At 34.3% G+C, this 21761-nt stretch overlaps 2 protein-coding genes and 1 long non-coding RNA gene across 8 annotated transcripts in view; 2 read left to right on the top strand and 1 right to left on the bottom strand.

Annotated features, from left to right (window-relative positions):
* The window catches only part of celsr1a (cadherin EGF LAG seven-pass G-type receptor 1a), a 94004-nt gene extending 83488 nt beyond the window's left edge, over window positions 1-10516 (top strand). For 2 of the 5 annotated variants that reach the window (XM_051108573.1, XM_051108570.1), the window contains 11 exons: window positions 889-1063; window positions 4190-4302; window positions 4401-4480; window positions 4572-4698; window positions 5218-5343; window positions 5574-5710; window positions 7434-7534; window positions 8139-8294; window positions 8395-8622; window positions 9735-9999; window positions 10383-10516. In XM_051108573.1, coding sequence (XP_050964530.1) covers window positions 889-1063; window positions 4190-4302; window positions 4401-4480; window positions 4572-4698; window positions 5218-5343; window positions 5574-5710; window positions 7434-7534; window positions 8139-8294; window positions 8395-8622; window positions 9735-9999; window positions 10383-10410 — 1536 coding nt within the window. In that variant the 3' untranslated portion in view covers window positions 10411-10516. Of the gene's footprint in view, window positions 1-888; window positions 1064-4189; window positions 4303-4400; window positions 4481-4571; window positions 4699-5217; window positions 5344-5573; window positions 5711-7433; window positions 7535-8138; window positions 8295-8394; window positions 8623-9734; window positions 10000-10349 lie in introns of all 5 variants that reach the window. The other 3 variants (XM_051108574.1, XM_051108571.1, XM_051108572.1) reach the window with 2 other exon arrangements.
* The window catches only part of LOC127164580 (uncharacterized), an 83607-nt gene continuing 72274 nt past the window's right edge, over window positions 10429-21761 (bottom strand). The window contains exon 5 of the long non-coding RNA XR_007827679.1: window positions 10429-10557. This is a non-coding gene — a long non-coding RNA (uncharacterized LOC127164580). The remainder of the gene's footprint in view (window positions 10558-21761) is intronic.
* gramd4a (GRAM domain containing 4a) overlaps window positions 19128-21761 on the top strand; it is a 66774-nt gene continuing 64140 nt past the window's right edge. For both annotated transcript variants that reach the window (XM_051108579.1, XM_051108578.1), the window contains exon 1: window positions 19128-19386. In XM_051108579.1, coding sequence (XP_050964536.1) covers window positions 19358-19386 — 29 coding nt within the window. In that variant the 5' untranslated portion in view covers window positions 19128-19357. The remainder of the gene's footprint in view (window positions 19387-21761) is intronic.

Raw genomic sequence — 21761 nt, 5'->3', positions numbered from 1 at the left:
TTAAGTAAGTACATAGTAGTTAAGGCCACCTAATATAAAGTGGGACGAAAAACTCATACAAGTTTGGAACTATTAAATTTGTTTACATTTAATAAACTATCTGTATAAGTTTAAACGGTAACACTTTACAACAAGGTGTCATTTGTTAACATTAATGTATTAACTAACATAAACAATGAACTATACATTTATTACAGTATTAATCTTAGTTAATGTTAGTTAATAAAAATACTGTTTTATATCTTTCATTGTTCATGTTAGTTCACAGTGCATTAACTAATGTTAACAAACACACTGATTTCAATAATGCATTAGCAAATACTGAAATTAGCATTAACTAAGATTAATAAACGCTGTAGAAGTGTTCATTCTTAGTTCATGTTAACTAATGTAGTTAACTAATGAACCACATTGCAGGGTTGCCAGGTTTTTTTACACCAAAACCCGCCCAATTGCTACTCAAAACTAGCGCGAAAGCGATTTGAGGGGGATTAAATACACGTTTTTTGTCGGGGTTCCTCTGGTAAAATTAGTATTCCAAGGGCTAAATATTACGTGGACATGAAAAACAGCCCACTGCAACAGTAGCCAAATTCTGCAGGAAAACGTTTACATTTTTATTTATTTTGTACACCATGGTAGTATTTGTTGTGCTGCCTTTTATGTATTATTATTAATATTATTATTAAAATGTATTTATTTACATTTAGTCAACATCAAAATAAGTATGATTTTTTATGCAAATTTTATTTTATTTTTCATGTATTTAATTATGTATTTATTTATTTCTTCCTATTCAATTTTACGGTGAAATATAACCTAATTGTCTTAATGCAACTTTGGCAGAATGACTTTTGTCGAATGCTAACCATCTTCTTCTCTCTTTAGTTTGTTTGTACGGTGATAGCCATCCTCCTGCACTACTTCTACATGTGCACGTTCGCCTGGACATTTGTGGAGGGTTTGCACATTTACCGTATGCTCACTGAAGTGAGAAACATCAACCACGGCCACATGCGCTTCTACTACGCCATCGGCTGGGGGATACCTGCTATAATTACAGGTCAGACACACATGCACACACCCTTTTCAGTCTATTCACTAATTACTATTTCATGTACGTGTATTACGCCCAACCCACCGTCTTTGCAGGTTTATATTTGTACACTCATGTACTCAGTGTAAGTCCACTATGTCAACACAGATACACACCTTCATTTCATGAATTTCCTTAATAGACTAGAAATAGATTAGAAATGTTTGTAAACCAGCACACACACGCATTCATAGCGTCGTGCTTGGACTCGCCCCTTCTTTTGCATGCTGTGTGTGATCCCTGTGGGAATGAGACAGGACGCCAACGTCTTCATATTACTAGCTCTCGCTCTCCTGCTCGCTCTTTTCTCTTTCTTTCTCTGTTTTCTCTCCGATGGCTCTGCTCTCCATAATGGGTGTCACTTTCTCCACTGGCAAATGCTCAAAGCAGTGAAAAAGCCCCTATCCTAGAGATAATAGAGGCTGACCCGGCTCCTCTCTGCTCCTCCCAGCTTAATGAATGGCTGCCTGCTTTCTATACTCTGTTCTGTAATTCATTGCTCATACTATGGGTTAGGGATTTTAACAAACTTCAGTGTGCAACTCATCCTGCTCTGTTCTGCTTATAGAAAAGTATGCTGTTACTTTTCTGAGTGATCACAGTTACCTTATCTGGCAACCACACAGCAATGCTAACTACCATAGTAAAGCTGTAGTAATTGCCCAGAAAACTTTTGCAAACACCTAGAATATCCTAGCAAGATCCACCCAGAACATTCTAGTTATCACATGAAAATATCTTAAAAATAGCTCCAAACAACCATATAGCATCACAGTAAAGACCACTTAAGTAGCAACCACTCGACAAGATGCTAAAAACCACCTAGAAAATCTTATTAACTCCCTAGGAACCACCTTAAACATTGTAGTTTGTAAAAAACGCTCTCCAAAGTGGATCCATTTGAAAACACGTTGAAGTGTAAACAGTGAAAACGTAGGCTTTTGAAAACAATGATGCATGTTTAGCCATGTGATGCATATTGTAGCAATAGATATCTATGTTTATACCGGTATTGTGCCTATTGTGTGCTACTTTCACATTGTTGTGAAAGACTGTTACTTTGTACTTTTCCGATGTTTCAATGTGGATGAGTCACTTTTGGAAAGCGCTTGAAAATGTTAGTGTGGATGGAGAGCGTTTTAAAATGAAAATTCTGTTTTCAGATGTATCCAAAGATGAATGATGAATGTCCAAACATCTACCAGTCAAAAGTTTTTGAACAATAAGATTTTTAATGTTTTTAAAGAAGTCTCTTCTTCTCACCAAGCCTGCATTTATTTGATCCAAAGTACAGCAGAAACAATAACATTTTGAAATATTTTACTATTTAAAATAAATGTTTTCTATTTGAATATATTTTAAAATGTAATTTATTCCTGTGATATCAAAGCTGATTTCTTAGCATTATTACTCCAGTCACATGATCCTTCAGAAATCATTCTAATATTCTGATTTGCTGTTAAAAAATAAAAATTATTATTATTATTATTGTTATTATTATTATGCTGAAAACAGCTGAGTATAATTATTCCTGGTTTATTTGATGAACAGAAAGTTCAGCAGAACAGCATTTATCTGAAATAGAAATCTTTTGTAACATTATAAATGTCTTTATCATCACTTTTGAGCAATTTAAAGCATCCTTGCTAAATAAAAGTATTAATCTCTATAATTAAAAAAAAAAAAATTAACGAAAGAAAGAAATTATACTGACTCCAAGCTTTTGAATGGTATAATGTATAATGTTACAAAAGCTTTTAATTTCGGATAAATGCTGATGTTTGGATCTTTGTATTTATTAAAGAATCATGAAAAAAAATATACTCAACTGTTTTAAATATTGATAATAATTATAATAATAAAAAGATGTTTCTTAAACAGCAATTCGGCATATTGGAATGATTCCTAAAGGATCGTGTGACACTAAATACTGCAGTAATGATGCTGGAAATTTAGCTTTGACCACAGGAATAAATTACATTTTAAAACATATTCAAATAGAAAATAGTACAAATTTTAAATAGTAAAAGTATTTCAAAAGTTGACTATTTTTGAAATACTCAAATAAATGCAGGCTTGGTGAGCAAAATGGTCTTGTTTAAAAAACATTACTGTTCAAAAACTTTTGACTGGTAGTTGTAGCCTTATAAACTGCATGGCAAAGCCATAACAACCATATAGCAACATGCTTAGCAATGACCCAACCACCTTAGAAACAAACACTGTAGCACTGCATGTAAAAAAGCTCTCCTAATAACGTAGCAACAGCAACAAGCTAAAAAACACATTAGTAACTACATAGAAAAGCCTTAACAATCACTCAGAAAACCTTAGCAACCCCCCATGCTTTACAAATCCTGAAAAGTGCAGCCAAAACATTTTAATTGCCCCCTAGTGGTTGGCTGCTGTATAGGTCATAAACCCATGTAAATTGGGACATGAGTCGATCTAAAACAAAATGACCCTTCAAATACATTTTTAACAAAGATGGTTTCATTTTAGGTGTTTTTTTATCATGTTGATGCACGTTCAAGAGTTTTTCTAATATGTTTGCTTTTAGTTAGTGATTATGCTATAAAAAACTGTGAAGATGCTATAAAAACCAGGGTGTGGCATCATGATTTATGCTTGTGATTGAGTTTGTGGGAGTTTGGGCGGGACTGATACCGCGGCTCATGATTCTGCACAGACCTACACTGTGTCTACACCGGATAAAATACTATAGAACTCATTATAATCAGTGATGCTGTCTACACTGGATGTGGTGCAACACAACAAATCCCTGACAGTAAACAGCTACCTCGTTCTATTTCATGACGTTCTGACACACATTTAATGCTGTAGACAGACAGTGACCAAACCTGGGATGTTTTGGCTTTTCTTTTTTTTATAGTGGAAGGAAGTGGAGATGTGTCGTCCATCTTTTACAGTCTATGCTCAGGACACAGCAGTTAGAACACATTAGCAACTCCAAACAACCTCAAAAGCATAGCAAAACATTAAAAACACACTCTGAACACATTAGCAACCACTCACAACAGCATGTTTTCTTAGGATGATGTAAAAGTTATGTTGCTGTTTGTGTCTCATCAGGTTTGGCTGTAGGTTTGGATCCTCAAGGATATGGGAACCCTGACTTCTGCTGGCTGTCTGTCCACGACACACTCATCTGGAGTTTCGCGGGACCCATCGCTGTAGTGGTGCTGGTAAGTGCATCTACTTATCATTTGTTCACCATTCTGACTAATCTCATTCCATTCTCCATACTCAGCTGATCAAATGTCAAAAACAATTCCTTTAACAGGTCAACATCATTATCTTCGTGCTGGCGGCAAAGGCGTCGTGTGGCCGTAGGCAACGTTCCTATGAAAAGTCTGGAGTCATGTAAGACGTTGTTACCTTCTCCCTTGAGAGCATTTCCTGAGAATTGTTTTATGAAATACAGTACTCACTGTGGTTTTTGTATGTGCTCCAGTCCTGCTCTGCGGATGGCATTCCTGCTCCTGTTGCTCATTAGCGCCACCTGGCTATTGGGTTTAATGGCGGTTAACAGTGACGTCATGACCTTCCACTACCTGTTTGCCATCTTTAGCTGTCTGCAGGTAACAGTTGTATTATTCTTGACCTCAGTTTTTTCTCATAGTAAAGCACTAAACAACCGCTATATGTATGTTCTTGTGTACGGAAATCTGGCTGCAGATGCAGGATTTGTTTAATACATCAACAGGTGTTGTGATTGTTACCTAAAACTAAAAGATAAAGTTCTATAACAGAACTAAGCTGAAATAAATTAAAATATAAATATTAGATGATGATGAACCCTATAAAACAAACATCTAAAATACTGCCTTATCAACTTGCAGAAACTAAATATGAAATAAAAATAAACAGACATGTTAAAAAACATAACAAAAATTGAACTCAAATGTAAAACTGAAAATATTTTAAAGGGATAGTTCACCCAAAAATCTTGGTAACTAAACAGTTGCCGACAGCCATTGACTTCCATAGTATTTTTTTTCCATACTATGGAAGTCAACTGTCCCTTTAATATTACTACATAATACTACATTAAAAAAAATACTAAAATAACACTTCCATTTCTTATTTCTGTTTGTTAGGGCATATTCATTTTCTTCTTCCACATCGTATTCAATAAAGAGGTGAGGAAAAATCTGAAGAACGTTTTCACGGGGAAGAAACCATTACCTGATGAGTCCAGCACCACACGCACCACCCTACTGACGGTAAATTACTGCAACGTGTACATTATTAAATATTTATACATTAATTCTCCTTCACCAGTCTGGAAACAGCAGCTAAAAGTGGTTTAAATGTCAGTTTATCTGGTAACCAATTAATAAGGAGGTCATTGGAGTAATTTGCAAGCAATAAGAAAGTAATTTCATGTAATCTGGTATCAAAGGAAGCTGTAAAGTGGTCTAGTGATCTTTATCTTTGCTCTTTCTGTCCTTAGCGCACTTTGAACTGCAATAATACGTACATGGAAGACGGCACGCTGTACCGCTCGGCCATCGGCGAGTCGACGGTGTCCCTGGAGAGCACAGTCAGGTCAGCCAAGAGTCACAGCAGCTTCCTTACTTACACGCACAGGTAACATGCTACTGCTGGGGCATGGCGCTACAGTCTCATTAACATTTCACTTCCTTTCATCCTGCCTAACAGTTCTGAATTACGCAATAACACCTTAATGACTATTCCTGTCTTATTCAAATTACTTTTCTCTTTTCCTATGCATGAGCAAAGGGTGCATTGCTTCTGCTTTGCTTTGCAATGCTGCAAAAATGTACATAAACTCCCATGAATACACTGAACGCGACCTTTTGACATCTGTACATGCTCTGTTTATAGATTCAGCTTAATGTGTAAATAGTGTGAATTTGTCTTGTAAACACCTGCATGTTTCTTGTTAGCATGGCTTACTAGCACAATGACCTGCTAATTAGCTGACAGTATAAGTGACCGGATTGTTTAAAAAAGGCAATTCGAAAAAACATATTCAAATTCCAGTGAATTAGAAGTCACTTATTTTATTTCTTCATTTGATATATTAATTAATAAATAAAATATAAATATTTAAGTACTAAAATCACTAAAACCTAAATAAAAACAAAGCTAAATAGATATGTTAAAACATATTTAAACTAATAAAATGACAAAAATTACTACTAAAAGTTCAAAAATAAAAAGAAAAGAAGTATAGTATAGAAGTATAATAGTATATAAATATGCTAAAATAGGTTTTGAGAAATAGGTTTGAGAAATAAAGGTTAATAAATTACATAAAAAGGTTTCAGCATTTTGATGTTTATTCACTCTCAAACAGCTATTGTTGCCAAATTAAGTAGTAATTTAATATAATATTTATTAATAGGGCACTAGAAAGTGAGATATTTAATTTTTCCATTTGTATGCTACGATATAACACTACATAGTAATAAATAGCAGTATTCAAATATATTACATACAGTCAAACCAAAACTTATTAGAACACCTTTAACATTTCTCACATTATCACAGTTTATTTATTATAGTTTTGAAAATGGTCATAAAATATGACAGGAACTCAGAGTTAAACTGTGTCAGAACAAATTCATCTTGATAATGTCATAACTTTAATTCCTTTGGATTATAAAAATGATTCAGACAACTGTTAGTGTGACAATATTTACAATATCAATACTTGTTTAGTCTGTGGTCGCATTAGCAATTATGTTATTATTATTTTTATTATTATAATTATTATTTTGGTTCCAAATTTTTATCAATTTTACATTATCCACATGAACATTTTTTAGTTTAGGTGCGTCACATTTTGGATTGATTTACTGACAGTTTGGAGGAACTGATTTATGGAAATGAATTACACAGATTTAAAAAAATAAACATTTTAGGATTTAATGAAATGGGAAACATTTTAAATGGTATTAATTTTTTTTTGTTTTTAATTTTCCATAATATTACTGTTTCTACTGTATTTTGATCAAATAAATACTGTCTTGGTGAGCATAAGAGACTTCAAAACTGATCTCAAACTTTTGAAATGTAGTGTATAATTTAAATATTCAATATATAGGCTAGTCATATTTTGTAATTGTGAGGAGTTTAGACTCCTAACTGTATTTACACTTTTTTTTTAAAGCTAAACAACAAAAAAACTAAGCAAGTCAACATGAGCTGATATGAAGTCAACATGTGTCATATGACACATTCATTTTTTGTTTTTCACTAGAATCTAATTTGATTGCAACTAAATGGCATGTGTTTGGCATCTGTCTTGTATGTCTCTCATTCTCCTGCATTTACTCCTACACAGAGATGAATTGGGTCAGAAGCCCAGCGTTTCATCTGGAAACGCTAAAGCCGGACTCACTGACATTGACGGCTCACTTTTCCGTAACGGCACTAAAGCAGATGGTAAGAAAAACTTGGAAAAAGCCAGCACTAAAATTTACTGCCCGTTATCCACATGTAGACAAGCACAATGCAGAATTACATGTGTATTTGTGCCCCTGGACCACAAAACCAGTCATAAGGGTCGATTTATTTTTTGAAATTGAGATTTATACATCTCTTAAATGATAAATAAGCTGAATAAATAAGCTTTCCATAGGACAGTATTTGGCCGAGATACAACAATTTGAAAATCTGGTATCTGAGGGAGCAAAAAAAAAATCAAAATATTGAGAAAATCGCCTTTAAAGTTGTCCAAATTAAGTTCTTAGCAATGCATATTACTAATCAAAAATTAAGTTTTGATATATTTATGGCAGGAAAGTTACAAAACATCTTCATGGAACATGATCTTTACCTAATAGCCTAATGATTTTTGGCATAAAAGAAAAATCAATCATTTTGACCCATACAATGTATTTTTGGTTATTGCTACAAATATACCCGTAGTAATTAAGACTAGTTTTGTGGTCCAGGGTCACATTTGTGAACTGCCAAACTTGTCAATAATTTCTTAGCTTGCGCCTGTGACCTCAAAAATTCGTTGACATGTGTTTTGTGTGTTCAGACTCCGATTCAGACAGTGAGCTCTCCGTGGATGAACACAGCAGCTCATACGCCTCATCTCACTCATCCGATAGTGAAGACGAAGACATGGACATCCAGCCAAAGTGGAATAATGAGAGACAACCACTACACAGCACTCCAAAGGGTACAAAAGAAGGTATTTTGCTTTTGGAATTACATTAAAATATGGAAATCTGAAAATGATGGATGCGTTATTAAAGTGTCAAATAATATTAACCACTTCTTCCATGTCTCAGTGGACACGGTGTCCAATCATGTCAAGCCGTACTGGCCGACTGAATCCATGACAGCCAGTGACAGTGAAGATCCCGGAGGGGCAGAGAGACTGAGAGTGGAGACTAAAGTTAACGTGGAGCTGCATCAGGAAAATAAACTCAATCACACAGGAGAGACCACTCAGGACAAAGACCACCCAACACCCTCCATCCAAGCCAACAGCAACCACCAGCCTGAACAGAGAAAAGGTGAGAGTAGCAAATAAACATTTGTAAAATGTCAGCTGAGCAGGTGTTAAAGGAGTAGCTCACTTTGAGAACATAAAATTACGGATAATGTACTTCCCCCGTTGTAAGATGTTCATGCCTTTCTTTCTTCAGTTGTAAAGAATTTGTGTTTTTTGAGGAAAACATTTCAGGAATTACCTCCATATAGTGGACTTCAGTGGAGCCTGCGAGTTTTAACATCCAAAATGCAGTTTAAATACAGCTTCAAAGGGCTCTAAACGATCCCAGCCGAGGAATATGGGTCTTTTCTAGTGAAACAATTGGTCATTTTCTAAAAATTTTTAAAAATGTATATACTTTTTAAACTCAAATTCTCGTCTTGTCTAGCTCTGCCATGCACGTGCGTACTCTGTGTAAACCGGGTCAGTAAAGTTAGGGTATGTCGAAAACTTTAAAATCGTCCTACATCGCTGCAGAAGTACCAATGCAGTGTTTACAAAGTGAACATGTAATGAAGTTCAAACGCCCTTCACAAAAAAAGACAAAACAAGAGATGTAGGATGTTTTTGAAGTTGGAGGAGAAAATGAGATGGGAGTTTTTCGACCTAGCCTCCCTACATTGACCCGGATTACACAGAGTACGCATGCGCTTCGCAGAGCTAGACAAGACAAGCATTTATGGTTAAAATGTCTATACATTCTAGTTTTTTTTTAGAAAATGACTGATCGTTTTGCTATTTGCTATTTGCATTATTTGTAAATTTTTTGTTCCGTTTTTGTTTTAATTAAATTTGATTATTTTTTCTCTTTAATTTTTGTTTAAGTTTTAGTCATTTAGTTGTGTTTTTTTTATAATATTTCTTTGTATTTTTATTATTTTTATTTAGTGGTTTTAGTTTACTTTATTTTACTACTTCATGTTAAACTAAAATGAGAAATATTCAATGTTCAATTTTCAATTTTATTTCAAGCAACGTTCAGTAAAAAAAGTGGATGGTTTTCAAATGTAATTAAATGTAAAGAAATGTTTTCATTAGGATAACATATATATATATATATTCACTAAAATCAAGTCAAATTTTGATTTAATGTCTACATATATACTAATATCCCCATGTACTTTCTTTTTATAGGTATTCTGAAGAATAAGATCACGTATCCTCCTCCACTCACAGACAAAAACATGAAAAACAAACTTAGGGAGAAATTATCGGACTACAACCCTCCCACCATCTCCTCCAGAGCACCCTCTATAGCCTCTAATGATGGGGGCAACGGCCACAACGTTCTAATCAAGCCTCCTCATCGACTGGCCGTCCCTCCACGAGAGCAGCAGAACGGCATGGCCATGAATCTGAGATCAGGGACCGTTAACGGCGGCAACCAGTCAGACTCAGAGTAAGATATTTTCTTCACTCCATCTTGTTTCACTCAATCCTTGTTTTATTTATCTATTTATTACCAAAGCAGTGGAACCAGACATCCCTACATTTTTATTTAAAAAGAAGATAAAATAACACCTTTTTAAAATGCTATTTATTTTTGCATGTTTTTGAAACCTGAGCTCTCCGATTCTGTTCAGCTCTTTTTTGTCTACTGAAGCATGTGTGGCGAAACAAAGAACGTCTTCTTTACACCTGTTGTTCATGTGGCATGCGGCTGCTGTACTTGGCCTGTATTCCTGCCCGAACACCCTCCTAACCCGCATGTATCCTCCTTCCTTTTCTCTCCCTTTCTGCTCACAACAGCGGCAGTAATGAAACATCAATCTGACCCAGCAGGAAACCTGAGGAACTTCTGCCCTCTTGAGGAGAGAATATCAGCCCTTGACAGTGGGAGGAAGCTGGAAAGTGACGGTGGATTACCCAAAATCCCTCCCTATAGGCGCACCTTGCTCTCCAGCGTGTCCTTGGGGTCCAGGCTCCATTGGAGAACAGTATTACTGCAGACGTCTGCCTGTTAAATGAATGATAAGAAAAGGGAATGTATGTAAATATGCAAGATCCATCAGCGAGGATATATGGAAACTGTGCCAAACCACTAGACGTGGGACTGTAAACCTCCCAGCATGCCGAGCGGTACGCTCTGACTGAGCGACAGGTGGACTTGAAGAAACACATAAGACTTTGTGTAATTTTGTATGATTTACCACTAGTGCTTCTTAAAGCAGTGCAAGTGTGCACACAATCACACAAGGCTGGAACTGTGTAAAGACATTTTCTGAATGCGAAACGTAATTCACAGAATGCTCAAATTTTCACCAAGTGCCCGGCTCGGCCCGTCCTCATAGAGGAGATCTGTCTCTTAACTAATTCCTTCCTCGTGTAATTATTGTGTAGATATGTATTTTTTGTTGTTTTGAAATTGTAATTTGTATATTGAAAAGTCTTTTTAATAACATTTAATGCAAGATTATTTGGTTAAATCGAAAATGTTTTGTACTTGATTTGCAGAGTTAATAATTTGGGTTTCTATGGTGCTGTAGTCCCAAACCACAAGACTAAAAGTCTATTAAAAACACTGTTCAACAATATTCCGTGGTGATGTTTAATAATGTTTGAACTGTGAAGATACGCCCTTAGACTCAAGGAAATAAAAATGAATGTGTCTTATTTTGTAATTAAGTGAGTTCACGGTTCATATTCCAAAGAAGCAGCAGTAAAAAAAAAAAAAAAAGACTTGCAGGTGTTTTAAATCATTTCTCATAATACAAGACACTGGATTTCTTATGACATAGCTGTATTTATTTTTATGTTTTGAGACACTGGATAAAAATTGAAGCTGTAAAAATAAAGGCTCTCTGAATTTGTATTTTTGTTGTGTAATATCTTGTCTTTTCTCATTACAAGCACAAAATGTGAGGTGGAGTTTACGTATGAAGTATAAAAATAAGTATAATGATTTTTTTCTTAAAAGTATGCATTGTTTTACTACTTCACTGCTCTACTGCTTTATATCTTGAGGCTATAGTGTTAGTATAGGCATATTTCACAGTTGAACCTTAAGTGTAATTAAAACAGTCAATACACAAAGCACCTGTGTTGTTGATAGTCAATTATTGCTTAATTTTATAATAGTATCTAATAAGAAGCCAGTATATCAAGTCATAGAAATGTGTCAATACTACATACCTCACTCACTCTTCATGTTAGCATAGCTATAGCTGATATATTGTTTTAAAAGGCATCACAACTTTTTACACTTAAGAATTCTAAAGAAAAACACAGATTGAAATTTCAGCCCAAAAAGCATGTACATATCCACACTTTAAAATCTACTAGAAATAAAGGTTTCAGATATCTTTAGCACATTATTTGTTACTTTGTAACTCTAACTGTGTATACTAGTTTGGATGGATACTATGCAAACTTTATCAGGTTAACTAGGTTAGTATGAGTGTTTTGTTTGGGACTTGCTTTACTCAGGCCTGCTTTCTGCCCTTTACCCTAAATTCCAGTGTGAAGCTTTTACTGTCGCAGGTGGCACAGAGCAAGAATTCATCTTCAGCTGAGCTTGATTATCCTGAGTGCTCTTAACTGCCTCGCTTCAAAGGGCACATGAAATATTAACAACTGAGCTGAACTCACGCTCGGAATGAGAAACTAAGGAGTGTGGGTGGAGGGGTAGAATGTTTTAATCGGACAGAGTTAAACTGTAAAAAGTACTCCAAAGATGACAGAAACAAAAAGAGTTCTTGAAAGAAAGAAAGAAAGAAAGAAAGAAAGAAAATTTAGTGACTCACTCATGCCGCCACCTAATGATGCAACAATCTGCAGAAATAGGGAAAGGGGCACCACACAAAGTGTCTTTCTTGTTTAATAGAAAATTATCTTGTTTTCCCTTGTACGTTCTTCTTCTACGTTCAAACACACGTTAAATACTGCTAGATCAACTGAGAGTTAAAAAAAACTAAATTTGGCCTGTACACATTGGCTTCTGTAAGAGAAAAAATGGTTTAGGAATATTTGTCTGCGTTCAAATGAGGTAACATACATTATATTGCCAAAAGTATTGAGACACCCCCTTCTAAATAACAGGTTTTGCAACTTTAGTCATTTCGATGAGTGCAAATCTTAATGTTTAAGTATATAATGATATTCTAGGGAATTGTGTGCTTCTAATTTTATAGCAAAGGTTTGGACATGACCCTTTTCTAGTCTAACAAGACAATGCCTTTGTGTATAAGGGAAGGTTCAAAAAGAGATTATTGATTCAGTCAGTGTGAAAGAAAGTTTTAATACCAGTTGAACACCTCTGGTGTGACTTTAAATGCAGACCTTGCGCCAAAAACTCATCACCAAACACCAATGACTCGTACATACACTACTGGGACGTCCCCTTCTTTAGAACAGAAAAAGGCACAAAACTGTGGCAACAAAGATGGAAATATAATTCATGTATTTAAAAATTGTATTTCCATCTCTGTTGCAACAGTTTTGGAAGTGTCTAAAACGACCGTACCCATATGTACAAGTCATTGGGGTTTAATGATGAGTTTTTGGCTCAAGGTCTGCATTTAAAGTCACACCAAAGGTGTTCAACTGAGATTAGGACTTTTCTTTCTGCAGACCAGTCAAGTTCTTCCACACTGACTGAATCAATAATTTCTTTTTGAACCTTGCTTTTACACGGAGGCATTGTCATGTTAGAAAAGTGTCCTGTCAAAACAGTTTCTATAAAATTAGAAGCATGCAATCCCCTAGAATATCATCATATGCTTAAACATTAAGATTTGTACTCATGGAAATTACTAAAGTAGTTAAACCTGTTCATTAGAACACTCATTAGGTGTCCCAATACTTTTGGCAATATAGTGTAAAAACTAATGTTCAATACTATTTCATCAATTAAAAATGAAAGAAAAATTAGCTTATTTACATTAGCTTCAACAAGAAAAAAAAAATATATATATATATTTTTTTGAAAGTCAAAAAATTTTCTGAATTCTGAATTAAAACCGAAAGTAAGTTTACATCGGCTTCAAAAAGAAAAATAAATAAATGAATGATGAAACAGACAAACAAATAAATACAAAGTGCTGCCATGAAACTCTAGATCGCGCAGTCCGAAAGGTCTAGCTTGATCTGACCTGGCAACATCATTGTCACATGGCAGCTGATTGGTTCTCTCCTGTATCGGTAGCCAATGAGTTTACTGCTCTATATTTAAAGACCTGGCTTTTGCTTGCTGTAGCAGTTTGCAGTGCACTTCAGAAACCCTCCACCTTCCCCAGCTCCACCTGTATAGATCTGCTATGGGGTGATTCATGTATGCTATATGGGGGTTATTCATATGTGTTCATATGTGCAGCAGAAGCATTTCTTGCATGCTTACAGCAGCATGTTATGGATGTATTGGCAGTAGCAAGTCAGCAGCAGCGTAGCAGATCTATTCCAATCAAGACCAAATACATTAACATTGTCATGTACATTACTATGCCAATCCCTCTGAGAGTTGTCATAAAAGAAATAAATCTATTTCTGCAGTTTTTATCTGCTGACATGTGTGAGGTGAAGTAAAGAGCATTCCCAAACTTCCCAAATTAAGTGAACAGAAATAGAACTTCCAATTGGAATTTTCCTGTAAGCGGAGATGTGATACCGCTCAAATCAAATTTTTGAAGTGAAAATAACTTTTGTTTACTAGCAAATTGCAAAAGGAAGCATAACCATTACACTGAAGGGTGAACTTGACCGTCAGCCTCCACATCACTGTCAAAAACTCCGCCCTTGAAAGCAGATGCCTATGGCTTTTCAAAAGGGGAGGAGTCTTTCACAATCCACTGGTATGTAATGCTCGTTTTCTTTACCTTCCAATCACAATCAGATCCTGTCCTACTTTTTCTTCTTCTTGAACAATGAATTTCACTTCTAATATGTAATATTAGAGAAATAAGCTGGGTGTAAGTATGAAATGGACTGCAGATCCCAAATAACATGTATGAAAGAGCATTCCTCTGTTGTCAGGTCTGACAGGGTTTCGGAAGAAATCTAATTTGGTGGATAGAGTTACAGCTTACTTTCAGCTGTCATTCAGCTTAGGGCTGATAAACTTTGCCCCTTCCTAAAGTCTCACATACACAGTGCCATTAGAGACAGAGTAGATGGGAAAATGAGGGCAAAATAGGTAGGAAATGGCCTTTGGGAAGAACACACTGGGGTGTTTATTCAGTATTTTCACAGCAGAATGGGTTAAATCTGCCAACATTGTATGGGTAAAAATTATTGATTTTTCTTTTATGCTAAAAATCATTAGGTTAAGTAAAGATTATGTTCCATGAATATATTTTGTAAATTTTCTACCATAAATACATCAAAACTTAGTTTTTGTTTAGTAAAATAAATTGGTAAGAACTTAATTTGCACAAGGCGATTTTCTCAATATTTAGATTTTTTTTTTTTTTTTTTTTTTTTTCAATAAATAGTTGCATCTTGGCCAAATATTGTCCTATCAGTACATCTCTATAGATCAATGGAAAGCTAATTTATTCAGCTTTCAGATGATGTATAAATCTCAGTTTCACAAAATTGACCGTTATGACTAGTTTTGTGGTCCAGGGTCACATATAGTAAATGACAAGTAAAAGTTGTTTCAGTCTATTTTAATAACTTGGAGGCTTTAAGTCAAAACTCCAGTTAAATGTGTTTTTTTCTTCCTCTTAATCTGACACATTTAGATTGTAAAGAAAATACTTCAAAGTAAAAAAAAAAGAATCTTTTAAATACATTACATGTCTTTTTATTAAAGATAGAAAGTTTCACTGAGTTTCATTTGTGAATAAATCAGGTTTGAACAAACTGGTTAAGTGAATAAGTCAATGACTCACCCATAAAGACATTCACTTGTCATCACCTAATGATGTAACAATGTAACCTGCATAAATAGTCCCTGAATAAAATATCCCCACCTAATGACAGTCTGGAAAATATCCTAATGCTGTTTTTTTGCAGCGAATGGCACTGTGGGAAGAGGGCGGCACGAGAAGTGTAATTTCAGAAGAACAGAATAGCTCTATGAACTTATCTGTCTATTTCACATGGCCACAAATTCTGAAAATAAAATCCAGTTCTGTCATGAAACTCTAGATGGCGCAGTCCAATAAGTTCTAACTCAGTATGACAATAATGACATTATTATTCACACGGCTCAGCTGATTGATTGGTTTTTGTATCAGCAGCCAATGAGCTGCTGTTTAACATTTAAATGCTTGTTACCCTTCAGAAACCTTTGCTTTGCTGCAGCAGCGAAGCAAAATTTATTCCAAAAACATTAACAAGGTCATACATTACCATGCTAAACTCTCTCATGGCAAAACTAAACATATGACAAATGTAATATTTACTGTTTTTATTTTCTTTTTGCATGTAAAAAATGTCCATTTATTTGTTATTTGCTAAAGCAAACTTCTTTATGTAAACCATAAAAAAATGGGATAGATTTAAAAGATTAGCTGTGAATTATTGAAAAAGGCATGTTTTTCTAAGGTGATAATGGTGAGGCAGTATGTTGTGCTTCAGGGTATGCTGTGCTTAACTAATTGTATTATACTGTAGCTTTCCTTCAGCTGATAGCAGACACTCTGAAATATTATTATGCATATCAGTTTTACCTCTGTTTTATCTCATGTATTCTTGCCTAAGGAGGACAACCACTTACCTCACTCCCCTTGTGATGTTAATGCTCAACACTCGGGAAGCTCAGGGTGGTTTGTGCTCCAGCAGCTGTTAATTCTTGAATAGCTCTCACAGAAAAATAGTTTTTAAAACACAGTCAGTCTAAACAACTGAATAGTTAAAAGAGAATGGTGTGACTTCTGCTGGGATATTTAATCATACGTTGAAAACGCTACTTGTTTTGTGAGGCTGTTTCACCTTCTTTTAACGCCATCTACTGGCACAACATTTACCTAGCGGATATTTTAGGCTTTAATATGATAATTTATGATCATTTTGCTATTGTGTGCCTTCACACCTTGCTAAAACATCGTTTCAGTTCTATTGATTTCCTGTAGGTCTTTTAGTTGCCGATGTCTTGTTTTGGCAGGAGTATTTCTGTCTCCATTTCCAAATTCTTAATCTTGGTTTTGAGGCATCTCTGAACCATGTAAACATGTTCTCAACAACTACAGGCTTGGTCTAGATCTTGGTCTTATGGTCTCTGCAGTGTACTGAAGGTGACAATTACCACAACCATTACTTACATAGTGTAGTATATATTTTTTCACCCTGTATGATAGGGTTTGTTATAAATTTAAAATTCTTAAATGAACAGGTCTTGATCTGAATCTGGTCTTCGAATGTTAAGTACTGGTCTAGGGTCAGGTATTCATGCTCCTTTTTTCATGAACTTTATATATAAGTGAACTCTAATTTACTCTTTTGAATTAAATGTTAACTTTTAACCGTCTCTTGTAACTACTGGAAAAATCAGTTAAAAGGGTTAAATTTTAAATGTTCAGCAAAGTGTGGTAAGATAATTAATGGAATGGTTTATTGCATAAAGAAACCTAGTATTATGCTCAATTAAAAACATATTTTAACAAGGCTCGTTGGATCTTGTGTACTTCAGGGTTTCATGAGAATGAAATATGCGATACAAATTAAAAGACAGTCATGAAGCAAAGCATCAAACAAATTATGTGATTAAAATGACAAGAACGTTCCCCAGTAAACATCTCTGGTAATATCTGGCGCCATCTAGTGGTAAGGCTCATTCAAGTGTGTTTGACATGAATAATAAAGACATTATACGTTGGGTTGTTGGGTTGGTCACTTTTTTTATAAAACTTGCTTTACATTAACATACTGACTAACCAAAAGTGAGTGATTTGCTTTTGCTTTGCATACAGTGTAATCTTATCAGTAGAATACGTGAAAATTGTTTAAAAGGTGATTATTTACTAAGCGTAGCAGTCAAAGGTCACAAGCCTGATCCAGGAAAGGAGTTTGAGAGTTCTGCTCATAGTCACAGAGAGTCATGCTTGAAAAATGTGAGTAAAACTTATGAGGCTCTGACATAAACATTTTTTTTTTTGCTGTTTATACTTATGTATTTGTGAATTTAAAAAAAATAAATAAATAAAATAAATTACCAGCTATTGCTGCAAAAATAACAATTTAATACAAATAACCGAACAATAAATATATTGACCGAAATAATCTAAAAGCGTCATACACCTTTTCCATTGATTTAATTTACTGTGATTTTACAGCAGTAACTTTGGTGTTTTTGCCTAAACTCCCATTATTTTTTTACAGGCAGAATAAATCTACCTTTAGTTCAGCATACAACCTTTTATTTTTAATTGTTAAAAATATATCTAATTTCACTTCCATGATTTTATGCATTTTATTATTCATATGAAATAGTAAAGTCTGTTTTATATCATTTTAACTGAAAGAATTAGTTGCTGCTGTTGTTGTTGTTGTTATTGTTTTGCAATCAGCCATGATTTAGTGAAAGTGTCTAAAAAAAGAGTTGCATAACTAAAATTACAGCTTTTATTAACTGATACGACTTCAGCCTTCATCTCAAATATAAATATATTTTGTGAAGTAAAATGTATTTATTGGTGTAAAATTATGTTATGAGGGAAAAAATAGTGAAAATAGTGAAACTTTGAATTATTCACCAATAATCACTCTAGTTCAATAGTTCATGTATAATATTAAATACAAACACAAAAATTACATATTTTATACATAGTTACCCATTTAATACACTACCAGTCAAAAGTTTTTGAACAATAAGATTTTTAATGTTTTAAAGTTTTAATGTTTTTCTTCTCATCAAGTTTATTTGATCCAAAATACAGCAAAAACTATGCTATTTAAAATAACTGCTTTCTATTTGAATATATTTAAAATCTATGTGATCAAAGCTACATTTTCAGCATCATTACTCCAGTTTTCAGTGTCACGTGATCCTTCAGAAATATGCTGATTTGCCGTATAAGAAACATTTATTATTATTATTATTAGAATTATTATTAAAGCTATTCTTTTGAACTTTCTATTCATCAAAAAAAAAAAAAAAAAAAAAAACAACAACATGAAAAAAAATCTATTTAGCTGTTTTCAACAATAATACATGTTTTGAGCAGAAAATCAGAATATTAGAATGATTTCTGAAGGATCATGTGACTGGGGTAATGATGCTAAAAATTCAGCTTTGAAATCAAGGAATAAATGACATTTTAAAATATATTCAAATAGAAAACAGTTATGTTAAATAGTAAACATATTTTAAAATAGTATTATTATTATTATTTTATTTTATTTATTTTTTTTGCTGAACTTTGGATCAAACAAATGCAGGCTTGGTGAGCAGAAGAGACTTCTTTTAAAAACATTAAAATAAATAAATAAATAAATAATAAGCTAAATTAGACTAATTAAAAAGAAAACAAACAAACAAATAGGGTTATTTATCATATACCCGAAAAACAACGTATGTTTTGCATCCAAACTTTTTATAGACAGTGCTGCGGTCCCTTTAAGAGATCAGCGGACGCGTTTAAGAGATCTGCCAGTCTGCTGTGTGTGTGAGTTCGGTGACATCAACAAGACACGCAGATCCGTGCTCTCTGGGGGGATTGACATTAACTCACACATAATCAAGACTCTAGGGACATCGCACAGCTCTTTTAGACGGCAGTAGGGAAGAGCGTGCCGCTGCTCAGGGATCTTGTGTATATTTACAGCAGTTTTCCAGCAGGTGTTACTGAAGGATCTATCACAGACTATCAGCAGGGTTCATGAAACTTTGCTACGATTTGCGAGCTGGGTAAGCGGATCTTTACCATGTGTCCTTTAATAATATTCAAGAGGGCAACAGGCGATTTACAGTATGTGTCTACAGTGGAACTGTCATAATTCATAGATGAAATCGTTTGTATTCTAAATAACGATCTTTAAAATAAGCTGTTCGTATTATTGAGAATGTCGCACTAAGACTCGCTGATTTAAATAGCTAAGTATCTGTACGTCATAATCGAATGTGTCATCGCGTTGATGTGATATTTAAATGCGTTGCTAGAACGTGACCGTGATTCTGTCATTCAGACACATTGATCATTGGAACAAAATGTATCATTCTGTAGAACGCAGGACTGAATACATTGTATCCACACAGTACGCAGACGGCCTAGAGAACACATGCATATGATGGAGTGAGAGTGCTTACATGTGTTACTGATGTTGCGATGATGAAAACGGATCGTCGCGTGATTCTGAAAGGAAGTTATTCATTGGTTATTTATCTAATGATTCACTGACTGATTCACTGACTCGTTCACTGATCCATCTATTCATATCGATAGAATCACTGATCAGTGGATGTAAATCATTGATTTACTGTTCCATTGATTGTAGACATTGTTCTGTTGATTCATTGATCTGAATCGCTGATTCATTTTTCCATTGGAAAATCAACTAAATAATTGATTCTTTGATTACATTGAGTCATTGATTAATTAATATTTTGATTATTGGATCTATATATTCAGTGATTAATTTACCTATTGAGTCACTGATTCATCATTTATTGTGAAATAAACTGAATCACTGAAATCAGCTGAATCATTGTTCGATTGATTTGATTTGTTAAATCATTGATGAAATGACCTTTTGATTAACTGATCCATGAATTCATTTATTAATTTGCCTATTGAGTCACTGATTCATTTATTCCTACTGAAATAAACTGAATCTTTTGACATAAATTGAATTAATTGATGGGAAAAGCCACTGATTAATTAATCTATTGAGCAGTTGATCCACAGATTTATTGACCTACTGAGTCACTGGTTTATTTATCTATTGTCAGATCAGTTGATTGTTTAATTTATGAACTAATCTTCTGATTAATCAATCCATGGATTTATTCATTCATTGTTCTATGAAGTCACTAAACCATTGTTAAATCAGCTGAATCACTGGAATCAACTGAACTATTGATCAAGTGTTTTTTGATCAGTTGTAATTGATGACTTAATCTTGTGATTAATTAATCCATGGATTTGTTAATCTATTGACATATTAGTCACAGATTCATTTGGACATTAGGAAATCAACTGATCAGCTGAATCACTGACCCATCGATTCATTCAGCTGTCGTTAATTTGATTTATTATAAATGACTCATTTTTAAAATTAGTTGTTCCTTGATTAATTTAATAATTTGATCACTGACTGATTCAGTCATTTTCAGATTAATTGGTTTCACATCAAGCTGATTTTTCCAAGACAAATTTCTTTGATCAGTATAAACGCAGTATTCCTGCACTGAGAGAGTTTATGTAGGCAGCACCTGTAGTGTTGAACTCTCTGTATGACTCATACACAGATAAAGAAATACATTTTGTGTTTTTGCGTGTTATGTAGCACAGATTTGATCTTGAATGAACTGAATTTCATTTCTCTCATGCAGATATGAATGTCCTTGTCATTGTTTGCTGTTGTAAGTCATGGCGTTCCTCCAGAGCTCTCAATCGTGTTTAGTTAGAAGTGAATCAGAGGGCCTTGGCGGTGGATATTCATGTAGAGATGTGGGCAGTATAGATATCGGTGGGTTACGTGGGTGGACACATTTAGTTCCTCCTTGTGTACTTGACTAGAGACTTCTGCTGCTTTCACAGCATGCAGAATCACAATAACAGCCAAATATAATTTCATAATAATAAGCACTGAGAGCTCTCAAAGGCAGTCCCTGTTCTATAATGTAATCTCAGTGAGAGACGGTTACAATTGGAGCTCATGACCCCATCGTGTTGTTGTCTGCATTTACAATCTATGCCATTATTTTCTTTACATAATACCGTTTTATTCTTACCTGTTTATTTTGGGATTTTAATTTACTACATTGTGAGTGGTAGAGCAAAAAAAAGTTTTACTTTTAAATACTGAGCCTCGTGTTTATGTTTCAGAGCTTTTTGACTTTCCTGCTTCCATGGAAAATATTAATTCATATATATTTAGTTAAGTCACGTTTATTTCTATAGCACTATATACAAAACAGATTGTGTCAAAGCAGGTTCATAGACATAAAAAAGGAAAAATACATAATCAATTATAGAAACGCTGCTGTAAAGCCGTTCTAAAAGTTCAACACTTTGAAATAACAAAATTGCATTTGCTGGGCTGTTAAACATTTGGTTTTAA

The sequence above is a fragment of the Labeo rohita genome, chromosome 4 (assembly GCF_022985175.1).
Source record: "Labeo rohita strain BAU-BD-2019 chromosome 4, IGBB_LRoh.1.0, whole genome shotgun sequence".
NCBI classification, from domain to species: domain Eukaryota; kingdom Metazoa; phylum Chordata; class Actinopteri; order Cypriniformes; family Cyprinidae; genus Labeo; species Labeo rohita.
This window is presented reverse-complemented; position numbering and strand designations above follow the sequence as displayed.